At 38.9% G+C, this 17,500-nt stretch overlaps 1 protein-coding gene across 2 annotated transcripts in view; it reads left to right on the top strand.

Annotated features, from left to right (window-relative positions):
• LOC143301648 (uncharacterized) overlaps positions 1 to 17,500 on the top strand; it is a 99,635-nt gene that overhangs the window by 80,306 nt on the left and 1,829 nt on the right. The window contains exons 1-6 of one of the 2 annotated variants that reach the window (XM_076616080.1): positions 2,314 to 2,537; positions 11,754 to 11,876; positions 12,817 to 12,897; positions 14,375 to 14,494; positions 15,114 to 15,200; positions 16,264 to 17,500. The exon at positions 16,264 to 17,500 is cut by the window's right edge and continues 1,829 nt beyond it. In XM_076616080.1, the coding sequence (XP_076472195.1) occupies positions 2,474 to 2,537; positions 11,754 to 11,876; positions 12,817 to 12,897; positions 14,375 to 14,494; positions 15,114 to 15,200; positions 16,264 to 16,331 (543 nt within the window). In that variant the 5' untranslated portion in view covers positions 2,314 to 2,473 and the 3' untranslated portion in view covers positions 16,332 to 17,500. Of the gene's footprint in view, positions 1 to 2,313; positions 2,538 to 11,753; positions 11,877 to 12,816; positions 12,898 to 14,374; positions 14,495 to 15,113; positions 15,201 to 16,263 lie in introns of those variants that run through there. The other variant, XM_076616081.1, reaches the window with a different exon arrangement.

Raw genomic sequence — 17,500 nt, forward strand, 5'->3', positions numbered from 1 at the left:
AGCGCGCGCGCGAGACAAACAGACAGACAAACAGATACAGAGAGAGATTAGTACCTCAGTTTTGCTGAAAGGATTGATTCCAGGCATGGCCTGTTCTTCCTGATCTGTCCTTGCTAAGCGATATCCATTAGACTGCAGGAGCGGGCTGTGGGATAAAGACAGCACCGCAACGCTGCAGTGAGTCCCCAGGGTTGGTTTGAGGATTGCAGTGGTATCGTCTTCCTGGGTCCTTTGTCCCAGACGGCCTGAGTCAGTGCCTTGTGACGTAATGTGGACGACCCCTTGTGCCCTCAGGTAGCTGGTGTGGCTTTCTGATTCTCCTGCCAGCTGGCTCGGAACGATCTTAGTGTCATTTACACCTGAGAATGAGAAAGGGAGAGAGAAGGTGATAGAGAGAGAGAGAGAGAGAGAGAGAGAGTGGGGGGGGGGTGGGGGGTGAGAGGGAGGGAGAGAGAGAGGGTGAGTGAGAGAGAGAGAGAAGTCGAAGTCGACAAGTTTATTCAGTATAGACCATAGCCCGTTGTGAAGGGGATACAATAAACATGAGCAATTCACACAAACTTGCGGATTGGCTTGTTTAAATAGTAGTATACTGACAGAAAAGCGTAATGAAGCTATATTGTTAACAACTTGTAAATTCAGCTGAGCACAATAGTGCACCGGTTAATGGCTTTGTGTAAGTAGATACAGAAATTCCTTGCTACTGATTAATTTTGATTTGCCATAAGAAAAGCAGTTCTAAACAAAGAAGGGGTTTCACAATATTTTGGGGGGGATATACTTATGTCGTAAATTATGAAAAGCTAGACAACAAACCAGAAAATGTTGTTCATCTTCATTTCCATTCCTACATAAAGGATTTACGAACTGTACGTCTGAAGAATTTATATAGCGGTAATAATGCTCTGTGATATCTGCTATTCCACACCCAAATCTTGTTATAAGACACTTAATTAATATGTCTGTCTAGATCAAATAAAAGATACTGTTCACAATCTATAGACGTTTTAAAAGTTCTGTAAAAAGAGTATCACTCACTGCTCTGTACATACACGTCCCAGTTTTGTCATCTATTATCTATCAATCTTTGATGTAGTTCTTTTAGAAGGACATTTACATCTTCAACACTTTGATTCATCCAATACAAAACCAAATCCAGGGAGGGAGAGAAAGAAGGGTGCAGAGAGGATGGGAGGAGCGGAAGGGAGGGAGGGAGAGATAGAAAAGCACACACTCACCCACCCACCGACCTACTCACTGACCCACATGCACACACACAAACACACACACGCGCACACAAACACACGAACGTTCGCACCCACACGCACACACACGCATGCGCGGGAACGCACATACACATACACACACACGCACACACACACACACACACACACACACACACACACACACACACACACACACACACACACACACACACACACACACACACACACATACACACACACACACACACACACACACACACACACACACACACACACACACACACACACACACACACACACACACACACACACACACACACACACACACACACACACACACACACGCACGCACTGTGCTGTCTTTCTCTATCTGATTTGCCTGTCTTTCTGCCTTTCTCTTTATTTCTGTGTGTGTTACTCTTTGTTCTCTCTCTCTCTCTCTCTTGTGTTCTTTGATGAAACCCTACCCCCCCCACATCCCCCATTTTTTCCCTTTCTTTTATACCCCAGGGCTGGGTGGAAAAAAGCATACGTTTTGCTTATCTCATTACCCTGGTAAAATAAGATTTCGTTTCGTTTCGTTTCGTCTCTCTCTCTCTCTCTCTCTCTCTCTGTGAAATAAAACTATAAAGTTCGTCATAAGGCCAGATCACTGCACGAAGCAGCTGAAAACAATAATAACAGAAGGCAACCAGATCCCCCCGACGCGTCCCTTGACAACCATGCCAACAAACAACCCATTATCACGTGCCACCGTGCTTCTGCAAAGTTACTTCGCATGGTCCTGCAGATGTGAGCTGTCTGAAACGGACCAATCACCAACTGTTCTGCAACTTCCGGCGCACTTGGAGGTGGTGACGGGGGTGGTGGTCATGAATATGCTGATGGTTTAGAATTCAGTTGTTTACAAATGGAATGGGTGTGAAGGGCGAATTGGAGTTAAATCAAGCAGTGCTATTGTAATCCCCGGCATATCCGCAAGAATAAAAAAAAGAAAAAAGAAAAAAAAGAATGGCTTTGGTAAGCATTTGAGCTCTCTTCAGACCTGATCAGGGCGGGGCTTGCTGTGACGGGGGACATCAGGTATTGTGACGGTTGTTAGCGTCAACACTGGCGGTTGCTATTCGCGCGGGGATAAATTGGAGCTTTCCCTGGGTTCCCTTTTGTCACTGCTGTGGGAGAAGATTGGAAGGAGAATCATCCAAGTGCACAGTTCTCTGTTCCTGCCTTGAGGAGACACTCTCACCATGAAGCTGCTCGTCACCCTTGCCCTGGCCTCCTTGCTGTTGCTGAAGGTTGCTGAAGCTGTCAGTAAGTAAAAATGATACTTCCATGTCGATAAGCTGTCTCCTGTGTGTTGTGAAAGACGATAACCAAAAAACAAAAAAACAAAACAAAAACAAAACAAAAAACAAAAAGAAAGAAAGAAAGAAAGAAAATTATGATCATTCAAGCCCATTTACTTCTTGCAAGAAATAGTTTAACGGAAAACGAACGAACGCTTTAACGGAATTCCAGAAAAGTGCCAATAATGAGCAGTAAGAACTAACACAACTGACATCTGTTTTCATTGGAAGGCAGGGTTACCGGTAAAGATGAACAACGAGCCTTTAGTTTTTGAACAATACTGGGTCTATTGAGAATACAATTTATAGAAGAAAGAGAAACACAAACTTGTGCGCGCGCACACACACACACACGCACGCACACACGCACACACGCAAGCACGCACACACTTGGCTTGTTTCGTTCCACTGGGAACAGTTAAGATAGTGTTCCGTTCAAATGACATGAAACGATTTAACTCTCTCCATACGAACGGCGAAAGAGACGACGTTAACAGCGTTTCACCCCAGTTACCATCATCAAAATATTGCAAGCGGTAGGCTCTTATACTGAAGAGGTGAATGTTGACAGAGAATACCACAATTCTGACGACTGAAGCTAAAGGTTGGGTCATTCAGACACCCACTGGACACCTGAGGGGTCTGTGTAGAGGAGAAGAGAGGACTGGCCGTACTGAGTGAGTTAATGTTCGCTACAGTGCACACGTTTGTCATTCGTAAACAGAAAAGTTTTAAAATCACAGGTTGAAAATATTTTGTTTTGAACTGATCAATTTTTCTTCTTTTGTCCAGTTATGAATGGTGCAACCATTTGCAGACAAATACTTGTGATTCACTGTGTTCTTAAAACTGTGTGTACCACTTTCCTTGCGACTTGGATTAAATTGGAACGGGAATAAGTACGAGAAATTTCAAAATCATGAACATTTAGGGAATTAATATGAACGAAATAAAACAAGTCCTTTTCAATGTCTGAACTCATTTTCAGAACAAGAAAAACCAAATTCAGGAATAATCATTTAGAGAATGGACAGAAATGCGACATTACAAATTCCGTCTTGTATCTTGAACTCATACGTTGTCCATGCTACAATAGTGACTTATTTACATTGTGTTAAAATATTTTCTTTTCTTCATATTTCATGTTCTGTTAAAATGTTCATTCCACTAAAGGTAAAATAGCATAAAAGTAGAAGACACCAGAAAAATCCGTCTGCGCAGAACAGTTATGTAATTTGTTAATCTTGTTACTGGTTCTGAAGTCAACAAGGGATCTCTGAAAACTCTTTCTCTCCTGGCCTACCTTTCCATATACCATCGATGTTTCCTCGAGATGTCACACTATTCCTTTTTGCCCTGTCTCTCATTGGTGGGATTCCTTTAGATATTCTGCGGATCTGAATACTGATATTGTGTCAATCTGCTTACAAACAAGTATTTGTTTAACACAACCACTCACTCTTCCTCTTCCCCTGAAAAAAAGAAAGAAAAAGAATGAAAACATAACATCCACAGTGCAGGCAACGATAAGGCATGATCGAAGTATTCCAAAATTAATCCGCAGACGCAGTGAATATTTGTAGTTTTAAAGATCAGGGGTTATGATACCCCTCTCAACCACCCCTCCCCCACCACACACACACCTCCGCCACCCCCCAAAAAACAAACAAACAAACAAACAAACAAAAACACAAAAAAAACCAAACAAACGAAAAAAACCAACAACAAACAAACAACAAACAAACAAAACAACAAAAAACAAAACAAAACAAAAAACAAAACAAAACAAAAAACCCCCACAAAAACACACACACACACACACTAAAAAAACAAACACACACACAAAAACTATTAATGATTTATTGGACATTTGGACATAACATGTACATGTTCATCAAAAGAGGATTACCCCATCATTCTATCAAAACATGAATATCACAGTTACTGATATTCTACAAGACACCCTGACAGAGAGCTAAATGATATGATATGGATTTGGTTTAAAAGGAAAAGGAGGCACGAGTTTACCGGATATAGAAAATCATATTCAAAATTTAAACCACATGCGATGAAAAAGTATTCATGGAACATTCGAACAAAAAGAAATATTAAGCGCAGTGTGGCCTGAATATATACAAATATATATCCACATACATACAACAGGAGGTTTGTTGTTGTTGTTGTTGTTTGTTTGTTACAGAAATGATTATGAAAGGAAATGTTGTAGTGAATGTTTATGAAATCATCTTTTATTTAGTGTAATCAATCGGCCGGCACCGTCTTGGAGTATACAAAGTTAAAAAAAAAAAAAAAAAAAAAAGCAGCAGCAAAGAAACAAGAACGATAAAATATATATAATGCGAATATCTTTTTATTTTTATTTATTTATTATTTTTTATTACGATATGGAAGTTAAACCTGTTTTAGATGTGAGGCTTTCTCGCAATGTGTGAGATAACGTGGAAGTCCTTAACATTATGAAAAACATTTCCTTTGTTATCGGGGTTGGTTTCTTGCCTTTTCATCAAATAAATCTGAAAGAGAGAAGGGGGGAGGGAAAAAGGGAGGGACACTGAACACTGAAATGTTTAGTGTCATTAGCTGAAAAGCTCTGGTGACATAGCTGGTACAAATCATTATTATCTAAACTTCGCACTTTGATCTGATATTCTGACACAGCAACAAGAGCAGTCATTTTTATCATTTTTTGTTCAAACAGGAACTTTTTTTTTGCTAAGCATGGAAGTTATATTTCTGGTGCATGTCTTTGGTGCAGACAGTAAAAAAGGGAAATTAATCTGCAATTAATGCTAGGGGGGTTAATTTGCTTTAAAAAGATCTTTCTCATCTTAAACATTACATTTTGAAATTATACTCAATACATAAAAAGCTTGTGTGTTTTACTCTGTGTACAGGGCTTTCACTATGTTCATTTGCCCAAGTGGTCTTTTTCGGAAAATACTAAAATCAATACTACGAGTGGACTGTATAGATCTATTGGCTGAGCCCTGAAGGTCATGGGCAAAAATCAGTTGCGTACACATATTTATACATATTCAAAGCGCATGCTCATATTCCTCGCGAACGTGAAGGACGCCATTTTGTTTCAAGTTGTTGACCTGCCCGTTCAATCCTATATTAAATCGACAATACACGATAACATGTGATGGAAAGTTGGAGAAGGAGACTGTTAAATATTTATTCAGAGAAAGATTTGTGAACGCCTCAACACGTACTGGATTGTGCCCCAAACTGCCATAAAAATATCAACAAAATCAGTCGGAATTCACAGTTAAAAAAACAGCAACAAAAAATCATGAGAGTTAATATCCTTGATGAAACGTAAAAAATTCCAGTTTTGACTTTTTCTCCAAATTAAGCCCTTTTCACTTCATACGACGTTTAGAAGTACTTGTACTTGGCTCTACATGTTATTAGTTTAACAAAATACCCAATTTTCATATCAACTTAAAAACTATAAAACTAGAATGAACATAAAAGAGAAATTGAATCGACCGTGTCGTACATTCCGGGCGGGTGTAGCTAAATTTGCACATCTACCTAGATCCAGAGAAAACGGCTAAATGTTGCAGTGTGATTGCGGCGATAGCCACGTCTCCTTTACCGCGGACTCAAAAAGAATTTTTAATTGCCCTTAAAGATTTTTTGAATGCCCAAGATACACCAGATTAATATGATTTAAACAGCGTTCTCACTGCGAATACCGCAATCGATTTATTGCCCTTAAAAAAGCATGTTTAAGTATTGAATTTTTGAACGTCAGTTAAGGAGCCACGATAGTGTATTGAGTGAGACAGATTCTTCTCACCCGAACACGAGGGGTTCGAATCTACCTTCAGGGCTTTTTTTTTCTTTTTTCTTTTTAACCCGAAGCTTTATAATAACAAATACAGAACACATCTTAACGATTAGATTTTTTTTAAAGTGTATCACAAGTGAGTCTTGAAGGCCTTGCTTCTATTGTTTATTTTGTTTTGTTTTTTAAATTCAAAACTGATGTTGGAAATGAGACATGAATTTTCATCAGATACGCTTGACATATCTTGAAATCAGTTGAGATGTGGTAATGATGAATTACCAATTGAAATTTGCAGGCGTTATATCATGAGCATTTGGCGTCACTGCTGCGATGATGTCCAAAATTTGATGAGCTTAGAAATTACATGAAAGCAAAGCGTGCTTTTAGTGTTTACAGATTATTTAAATCTGGGAGGGGAGTGTGTTTAAAGCTGGAAAAAATCACAAAGAAGGAAAAGAATATCATACCCAAAGCAGTGAATACACAGTTGCTGATGCCTATCCTCCATACACCAACAGGGTCAAAGGATTCATGTTTCTTGATTTGGGGGTAATAAAAAGAGGTGGTGGGATGACTGAGACAGGGAAGGAGACAGGAAATGCTTCAGAGGTTAAAAGGAAGAGCTGCGAAAGATTGGACTGACCGAGAGTAAAGTGTAACTATCTCAAACATTCCTTTAGCAGGATAAAGCATGCTTGTTATAACAAACATAATCAATCAAAGGTAGATACCAACTGGAAAGACAAATACGTGTTCTGTTGAAACTGGTCAGTGCGCTTTTTAAAGACGAGTTGGCTTTTTGTTGGACACTCGACAATAATATGATAGACATTTTTTTCCGCACAAACACTATATGTTTGTGCAATATTTTGTATGTAGGGCATTTAAACGAAATCAATGAATTAAACTTACAATCGGTCTTGAGGAAGATAGATTATTCAGAAAAGTTTTGGGATGGCTCGCTGTGATTGCCTTCATACAGTGGCGGTAATATTGGCAGTCCGAATCTTTTAGTCTGCTTCTAAGTCGATCAAGGGAAACTCTCTCAATACATTTATAACATTCTTGTAAATCAAATGTATACTGAGAAGGATTGAGCCTTCACAATTGCGCGCTGCCTTTCTGGCAGCCTGATCTGCGCGCTCATTTGAAGAAATCCCACAGTGTGAAGGCACACAAATGAAAGTTACATAATTGTTTTTGATCGACATGTGTTCTATTTCGGTTGTTATCTCAAGACGCGTTTTTAATTTATTTATTTATTTATTTATTTGAGATCTAAGAGCATGTAACACTGATTTCGAATCTACGCAAAGGAGAATTTGGCTGTCAGTTTTTAGAAATATCTTTAATGTAATTGAAGCCATTTGTATGGCTGTTAGTTCAGCAGTAATTATTGAAAATTGTTTACCCAAGTGAGACATTTGCTCGTAGTCGTCTGGTAATTCTGATGTTATAAAAGCCGCTCCCGCTTTTCCGTCATCAAGAACAGAACCATTCGTATAAATTCGTACATATTTTTTGTAATTGCTTTCCATATAGAGCACACTTCGCTCTTTAACAAGTTAGGCAAGTCGTTTTTCTGTAGATGTGTGTGGTCTATATTAAAGACTGTTTTTTTCAGTTCCCATGACGGAATGGTTGGGAAGGATAATTTAGTAACAATATTTTTACATCCATCTCTGAAGCACTGAGAATGTCTTCAGTAAATGTATTGATGGACTTTAAGGAATGGATCGGTCTGGCCCTTTTTGCAAAGTCCTTGTCCGATTTTAGAATTATTTCGATTTTGGAACGCAAAAGAACACACGGCAACAAAAGGGCAAAATTCTGTAGAAAAATCCACTTCGATAGGAAAACAAATAAAACTGCACACAGGAAAAAAAAAAAGAAAAAAGAAAAAAAGGGTGGCGCTCTCAGTGTAGCGACGCGCTCTCCAGCCCGAATTTCACACAGAGAAATCTGTTGTGACGAAAAAGAGAAATACAAATACAAACTTTGTTGTTTGGTGTAAATCCGATGTTGAATGAATTATGAGGTTTTGCGCATTTGCAATGATCTCTCTCGTGTGATATTGGAAGAGGGAGGCATTATAAGACAGTGTTGAGGTGGCCCCTAGGCTTTCTCACACATTATAAGACAGTGTTGAGGTGGCCCCTACGCATTCTGGGAACCACGTAGCAAGGGGTCGACCACGCTTTCTCGCGATCCCACGCTTTCGGCCCAACAGACCTTTAGTACAAATGTATATAGTGTAAGGCCTTTACATTGAGTGTAGAATACAGCCACCTTTCTGTGCCAAGAGTCATGTATGTGTTGTTGTTTTTTTTAATCTTTTAATTTTCATGTAAATAGTTGGAAAAGTTGGATCCGCAAGAAAACAAAATGAAAATATTTCTCATAGCATCTTCAGATGGATGTCCCGTTACACAGAAGAATTGTACTGCTCCTTACAAATGTATGCATCAATGTACCTTCAAAATCAAGCAGAATAACTCATTTTTGACTCACTTGTGTAAAGTGTTCGATTGTGTGTGTGTGTGTGTGTGTGTGTGTGTGTGTGTGTGTGTGTGTGTCCGTGGTAAACTTTAACATTGACATTTTCCCTGCAAATAGTTTGTCAGTTGACACCAAATTAGGCATAAAAATAGGAAAAATTCAGTTCTTTCCAGTCATCCTGTTTAAAACAATATTGCACCACTGGGATGGACACACACACACACACACACACACACACACACACACACACACACACACACACACACACACACACACACACAAAAGCCAAATTATATGCAAACTGCATTTACTGTTATATTTATATTTTTTGTATTCTCTGAACTCGGCACTTTGATATGATATTCTGACACAACAACAAGAGCAGTCATTATTATCATTTTTTGTTCAAACAGGAACTTCTTTTGCTTTTGCTAAGCATGGAAGTTTTATTTATTTTGCAAACGTTTTGGTGCAGATTGTAAAAAAGGGAAATTACTCTGTAATTAATGCAAGGGGACTTAATTTGCTTTAAACTGATCTTTCTCATCTTAAACATTAATTTTGAAATTATACTCAATGCATAAAAAGCTTGTGTGTTTTACTCTCAGTGTACAGGGCTTTCGCTATGTTCATTCGCCCAAGTGGTCCTTTTCGGAAAATACTAAAATCAATACTACGAGTGGACTTTATAGATCTATTGGCTGAGCCCTGAAGGTCATGGGCAAAAATCAACTGCGTACACATATTTATACACATTTAAAGCGCGTGCTCATAATCTTCGCGAACGCGAACGACGCCATTTTGTTTCAAGTTGTTGACCTGCCCGTTCAATCCTATATTCAATGGACAATATACGATAACATGTGATGGAAAGTTGGAGAAGGAGACCGTTAAATATCTATTCAGAGAAAGATTTGTGAACGCCTCATCACTTACTGGATTATGCCCCAAACTGCCATAAAATATCCACAGAATCAGTCGGAATTCACAGATAAAAATTGTAAACCATGCATGTTGATACCCTTGAATTGATGAAACGAAAAAATTTCCAGTCTTGACTTTTCTCAAAATGAAGTCCTTTTCACTTCATACGACGTTTAGAAGTACTTGTGCTTGGCTCTACATGTTATTAGTTTAACAAAATACAAAATTTTCATATCAACTTTAAAACTATAAAACTAGAATGAACATGAAAGAGAAATTGAATCGACCGTGTCAACTGGGTGTAACAAACAGAAACTAACGGCTAAATGTTGCAGTGTGATTGCGGCGATGGCCACGTCTCCTTTACCGCGGACTTAAAAAGAATTTTTTTTTATTGCCCTTAAAGATTTTTTTGAATGCCCAAGATACAGCAGAATAATATGATTTAAACAGCGTTCTCACTGCGAATACCGCAATTGATTTATCGCTCTTTAAAAAAGTATGGTCAAATATTAAATTTTAGAACGTCAGTTAAGGAGTCACGATAGTGTAATGGGTAAGACAGTTTCTTCTCACCCGAACACGAGGGGTTTGAATCTGGTTACGATTTTTTTTTAACCCGAAGCTTTATAATAACAAATACAGAACACATTTTAACGAATAGATTTTGTTTGTTTTTTTAAGTGTATCACAAGTGAGTCTTGAAGGCCTTGCCTCTTTTGTTTAAACTAAAATATAATAATGACTCCTCTACATCAAACTGTCAGTAAATAAAATAAAAGTTAAAATGCAATAGCAAATTGACTTTGGAAATGCTTATTACTTCTCTGCAACTTTAGCCCTTAACGGAAAGATATTGTCATTGTATCTGGCGTGCGTGGAGAGAACTTCTTTTTTTTTTTTTTTTTTAATTTATTTTTTATATACAATTGTGGTGTCGAAAGTCAAAGCATTTCCGGGTACAATTACTTTAATTTTAACACACACACACACACACACACACACACACACACACACACACACACACACACGCACGCACGCACGCACGCACGCGCGGCACACGCTTGCGTGCACACACACATACACACAGACATATTATGTACAGATATACCCGTACATACATGCATACATGAATGCACGCATATTTTTTCGTCAGTTGAATATATCTGTCATCTTTTTCCACGTCTTGTTTCCTGCCCACCACTTGATCAGTTTGTCAAGCCTGGCTTTGTCCAGGTTGGTCACAGTCCCACCCCAGCACACACAACCATAAAACAAAACACTATAAACCATAGAAAATGAAACATCGTAGCATCTGGGTGCGGAAGTATACGTTTAATACCGTGGTTTCACAAGACAGTGCATTTGGCTAATGTTTTCTTTTTCTCTAAATCATTTGAATTTTCAATCTGTGATAATCTGTTGCCAATTTTTACACTAACGTACTTATATGCATTAACCTGTTCAACAATCTCTCCCTTGATGGCATTATTGGGTTTTATCTTCGCTTAATCAATAACAAGAATGTCGTTGTTGCAATATCTAGTTCCAAAAACTTAATATCACATATGAAACCTACCATATGAAAAATCGCGTTGAAAGTCACAACTTTTACTGAGAGGGACAAAAGAAATGTGGACACATTTTCCATTTATTCCTGAAAAAAGTAACACACGAAATCCTTACAGCCTCATCCTCCTTTCCCTCAGAAACACAAAGATATCTTGTAGCCTGTGACCCATCCCCCGTGTATCCATCAGCTCTCAATAAAAGATACAGGCTCTGTCAATATGTCGTCTTATGTCCCTTGAATTTTTACCTTGACCATTGTGACCTTAGCCTCAAGACACCTGAGCCCCATCCTCCCAAAGAAAAAGACTTTTTGTACTTTCTCCCGAGTGTCCAGGGTATATTGTTTTCCTCCACATCTGTGTGCAGACTATGGCGTAGATTGTGATGGCAACATGACCACGTGCGACAGCACCGCCAATATGATATGCTCTACAACATGTGTATGCACAAACGCTACATTCGGTCCGAAAGATGACAAGACGGGATGCTGTAAGTGCCATCTGTGTTTGTACAAAGATTTCTTGCTTGGAATAACTGGTCAGTGCTTACGGCAAATTTCGATGTGAAGGTCGTATAATTGATCTTTCAACAGACTGCGATTGGGTTTAACTGGTCTATCCAGTGTGTGTGTGTGTGTGTGTGTGTGTGTGTGTGTGTGTGTGTGTGTGTGTGTGTGTGTGTGTGTGTGTTTTAGGAGACTGTGAACATGGTGTGTGTGTGTGCGTGTTAGCAAGCGCGTGTGTTTGCATGTGTGTATGCATGTATGAGTTGATGTGTGTACGTGTATGAATATGCATGTGCATAACGGATTTAACTGGTCTATCCAATGTGCATGTGTGTGTTAGCGTGTGTTAGCGTGAGTTAGTGGTGTGTGTGTGTGTGTGTGTGTGTGTGTGTGTGTGTGTGTGTGTGTGTTCATGCGTAAGTTTTTAGTGGGAACTTTATTTCCTAAAAAAAAAATGTAAAAAATATTATATCAGTCAAATTGCACTGGATGTCATCCAAGACTCATCAAACTAGACATGTGGCTGTCATGTTTACTACTACAACAATGACAACAACAACAGCAACTACTACTACTACTAAGATGATGAATATGATCATAATAATGATAATGATGATGATGATAATAATAATATCAATAATAATGATAATGATAAGAATCATGGTGACGATGATGATGACAAATAAATTCGATTTAAAAACTGATTAGTTAAGAAAAAGGAAACAAACAACAAAATATGACACTAAATCAGACTCAATTTGAATGGTATATCATTGTCAAGGACATTGAACAACATTCTTAATTATCAACATTTTTATTGAAATTGAAAATGAATGTAGTTGGAGTCTGATTTGACATTGTTTATTAATTTTTCTAAGCTTCTTGGGGAGGTGGACGATGAAACTGAATGTGTCAATGTTTCAGTGCTGATACTTGACCAGGCCTGTACCGCAAATGACCAGTGTCTGACCAACAAATGCACCAGTGGCAAATGTGTTGGAAACGGTAAAACTCTCTCTCTCTCTCTCTCTCTCTCTCTCTCTCTCTCTCTCTCTATATATATATATATATATATATATATATATATATCCATCTATCTATTTTTATGTTATTCAAAAAGGAAATAAATTAAAATCATTCATATTTAATGGTTTATCCATCTATCTATTTTTCTGTTATTCAAAAAGGAAATAAATTACAATCATTCACATTTAATGGTTTTGTTAATACTACCATTAATCTAATGACCGAAGACTTCACTTCCAACCCCTCAACAATAAATACAATAGCAATAATAGTAATGATAGTAATAATGATAATAATACTATTACTAATAATAACAATACATTGTACTTATAATGGCGAAAACTCCCCATAGATGGGCACTAAGCGCCTCACATGAAACAGTACATATATAACAGTGCATTATACCACAAAAGGGCACATGAAAATGCAAGTGAAAAAACCCACCTGTATCCAACAATACAATCATACCATCATATATCAGTATACCATTGTAAACAATCTTCAGTCCTCTCCACAATCGTCATTACAAAAAGACCATTGCCTTTTTAAGCAGAGCAAGCTGTTAATCAAGTCATTAAAAGAATGAAACTTTTTTCTCGCTTAAATTTACCTATTACCACAGCAAATGGACAACACCGTATATAATTTTCTACTCCAAACCGTTTATATATCTTTTCACTTCTCTCGGAAACCTCAGTTTACAAGAAACTAAATATCCACTTACCACCATAGTTGAAAATACTTTCTAATTTTCGGTCATTTTTTTTCTCTCTCTCTCTTTCTCAATCTATATATCTCTCTCTCTCTCTCTCTCTCAACCCCTCAACAATAAATACAAATCCTTCTTCGCATATCTTCCTCTCTTACCTTCTTTCTTCCCTCTCTCCTTCACGCAAAAGCATACTATGTTATTTTGTGGGGAATTGTGTATTTTCTATGCCATTTATTGTTCTTGTTGTTGTTGCCATGCAATGTGTTTTTTCCCTCCTTTTTTCAGTCTTCTTGTATTTCCTAGATTAGTTTATACGTTTTCTTTACGAGGGTAGGATGAAAACAGGCCGATACGTGCCTATTCCTTTTCCCTCAATAAAAAAAGTTTCGATTTCGATTTCAATTCGATTTCGATTTCAATATTATTCTAAAAGCAATCTTCTCCCACATGTGCAACTACACATTCCGTTTTTTCTTCCATGTGCACACAACAGAACACCACGTAGACACACAATACTCAAGACTATTATTGTCACTTGCAATTTCATAGGCACATGCACACTTTTTTACAGTGTGTTGGTGTATGAATGGAACGATGTGTGTATCCATGCGTTTGATGGTCAGTGTGTTGGTGTATGAATGGGACGATGTGTGTATCCGTGCGCGTTTGATGGTCAGGTCATGGAGAAATGGGTTCAGTATTGACAGCCTGCCACCTGCTCTTATGTTCGTCATCTGTTTGCAGCCCATGGAGATGCGTGTGATGCTGATAAAACGTGCATCGCCAACGCCAATTTCAATTGCGACACCACATGCCAATGCACCAACGACACTTACGTTGTGAACGCTGCCAAAGACAAATGTTGTAAGTTCTAACTGCACAAAATGGTATCGTATAGAAAGACTGTTTTCAGCAAAGTTGAAGTGAAAGTTATGCCCCTCATCTTTTAATAGACTTCAAATGATTTCAACCTGTTTACCCGGAGACTGAAAACACTGAACACTCAAATGCTTAACGCCATTAGCTTCCTAGCTCTTGTGGCCTGGGGGTACAGATGTAGGTTTATAAAACAAATGGTGAAAATAATAAAACAAAATGAGGATAAAGAAAAAAAACAGGTTTAGAGTCAATAAACAAATACGAGATAAGAGATACTTTGTCACTCTGAATGTCCATCCAAAGAGAGAGAGAGAGAGAGAGAGAGAGAGTGGGGAGGACGTGTAGGAAGACAGAGACAGGGACACAGGCGCAATGAGCTAGAGACAGAGATGTCAACCTAGTAGGGTGTACACGCGTGCGTGCGAGCATACGTTCATGTGTGTGTGTGTGTGTGTGTGTGTGTGTGTGTGTGTGTGTTGTATCTTGTGTACGTATGTAGCCTACATTGCGTCTTCCAAGCGTGGCTGGCTCTTTGATTTTGTGGCGTTTCTAGAAGCGTTTCTTCGGGACCTGGGCAATGAGAGTGAGTGTGTCAATGTTTCAGTGCTGAAAGCTGGTCAGCCTTGCACTGAAAATGCCCTCTGCCTGTCCAACAAATGCGAGGGGGCGACTGACAGCAAAACATGCAGCGGTATAAAGATCTGTCTGCTTGTCTATCTGTCTGCCTGTCTATGTATGCATGTCTGTATGTATGACTATCTGTCCGTCTGTCTGTCTGTATGCATGTTTTTATGTATGTATCTTTGTGTCCGACTATGGCGATCAGTACAGCACTGGCACAGTGGCACAGTGGCAGTACGGTACATTCATGGTCACTGCTTGTTGTACCGGCGGTTTTCAATGGCTACGTCTGATCTTCTTCTTCTTCTTCTTCGTTCGTGGGATGTAACTCCCACGTTCACTCGAATGTACACGAGAGGGCTTTTATGTGTATGACCGTTTCTACTCCATGTAGGCAGCCATACTTCGTTTTAAGGGGTATGTATGCTGGGTATGTTCTTGTTTCTATAACCCACCGAACTCTGACATGGATTACAGGATCTTTAACGCGCGTATTTGATCATCTGCTTGCGTATACACACAAAGGGGGTTCAGGACCTGAGAGGTCGGAAAAGTCTCCACCCTTTTTCCACCAGGCGCCGTTTCCGAGATTCGACCCCGGGACCCTCAGATTGAAAGTCCAACGCTCTAACCACTCGGCTATTGTGCTCGTCAGCAGTAAAGGCATACGCTGTTATGACTATCTGTAAAAGAACGGGAAAAAAGCTTGCGAAGAAAACGGTAACGATAACTCTATCTATCTATCTATCTATCTATCTATCTGTCTGTCAGTCTGTCAGTCTGTCTGTCTCTCTGTCAAATACGAGGGGGTCACTGGCATAAAAAATGCAGCGGTAAAGATATTTATTTCTTTTCGTATGTATTTATGTATGCGCGCGCGATTGTGTGTGTGTGTGTGTGTGTGTGTGTGTGTGTGTGTGTGTGTGTGTGTGTGTGTATTTACCTGCCAATCTTTCTATATGTGTGTGAGTGGTTAGGTGTGTAGTTGCGTGTGTGTATGAACTTGTATGCAGACAAACTCGCGCAAGTGCACACACACACACACACACACACACACACACACACACAAACACACATGTTTACAACGACCAGTGATGATTTCCACGTAATTATGAATCATGTCGTGTGTTCAGGAGCTGCTGTCATCACAGGCTCTCTGATTCTGATGGCGGTGACCTTGGTGACCTCCCGCTTCCTGTAGACCCCAGCAGTGTCCTTAACCTGACCTTGACCGTGACCAGCCAGCGCAGAACCCGGATGTCTGTCTTTGCCAAGCTTTGCCAAGTTCTACAACGAGAACTGAGTTGTCAGAAATCTTAATTTTTCATATTCAGTCCATTGGACAATCAAAGTACTACATCATAAAATTAATGTAAATTTATAAACAGAACACATTTTCTTCCCCTTCATACTGTACTTAATTAAAAAAAAAAAAAAAAGAAAGAAACTCAATAAATGAAAATATATGTTCAAAAACTTTATTTGTTGACCCAGTGAAAGATAGAATTAAAATGTTCTTTTCACAGGAAGGTCTGATGTTACGGTCAGCCAGTGAAAGAACAGTATCCAGACTAATCTCTATTTTCACTGGTCATCTTGTCAAAACGGCTTTTTAACTGAGGGAAAGTCGCCGGGCAGCTGGGTTGTGTACTAGTTGGTCACACAACTGACCTGAGCTATGCCACAAGGACTTACGAGAAAGTGCAAACTGGATGCCATTTTTATTCTTTTTGCTGTATCCCCGTAGGTCATACTTCTGTATCCCATCATGCTGTTTTACATCTCTGCCTGCCTCTGTCCACAAGGAAATCGTAATTTGACAACGTGACGTGCTTCTCTTTTTAAGGCGACATCTAACATTTAAAATGAACAAAATCTGTATGAATTGCTTCCGTGTTCATCAAGCCGTGGCCATATTCAGTCTTGATACCAACGAATGATTGGCAACTGTGAACACCAGCTTCTTCAGATGTACACGGTTTTATTAAAAACGAATTCACGAAACGAGCGGATCAGTTCCATCGATGAATGCTACCAGTCATGTGAGCAATTTTGTACCTTGTAAGTTACAAAAATCAATAGTAGTTTTCACTGTCGGACATTGGAACGCTTACATGTGCACAGTTGAAGAACAACTTAATTCACGTTTATGTGCAATGCATAAATTTAAATAATCTGACCAACAGTGTTGAAAAAACATTATTTCGGTCAAACATCAGATTTGTGTTTTCCGTTTCTAGAGTCGGACAAAGTGCATGTTGTCACGTGTGATTGTTTATTTCGTTGATCTGTTCACTCTATTTTGTTTGTTTCTTTATTCAGTCATATACTTACATTAGCTCATTAATACTGGTTGGTTTCAAGTGCTCT

This window comes from Babylonia areolata, chromosome 27, assembly GCF_041734735.1.
Source record: "Babylonia areolata isolate BAREFJ2019XMU chromosome 27, ASM4173473v1, whole genome shotgun sequence".
NCBI classification, from domain to species: domain Eukaryota; kingdom Metazoa; phylum Mollusca; class Gastropoda; order Neogastropoda; family Buccinidae; genus Babylonia; species Babylonia areolata.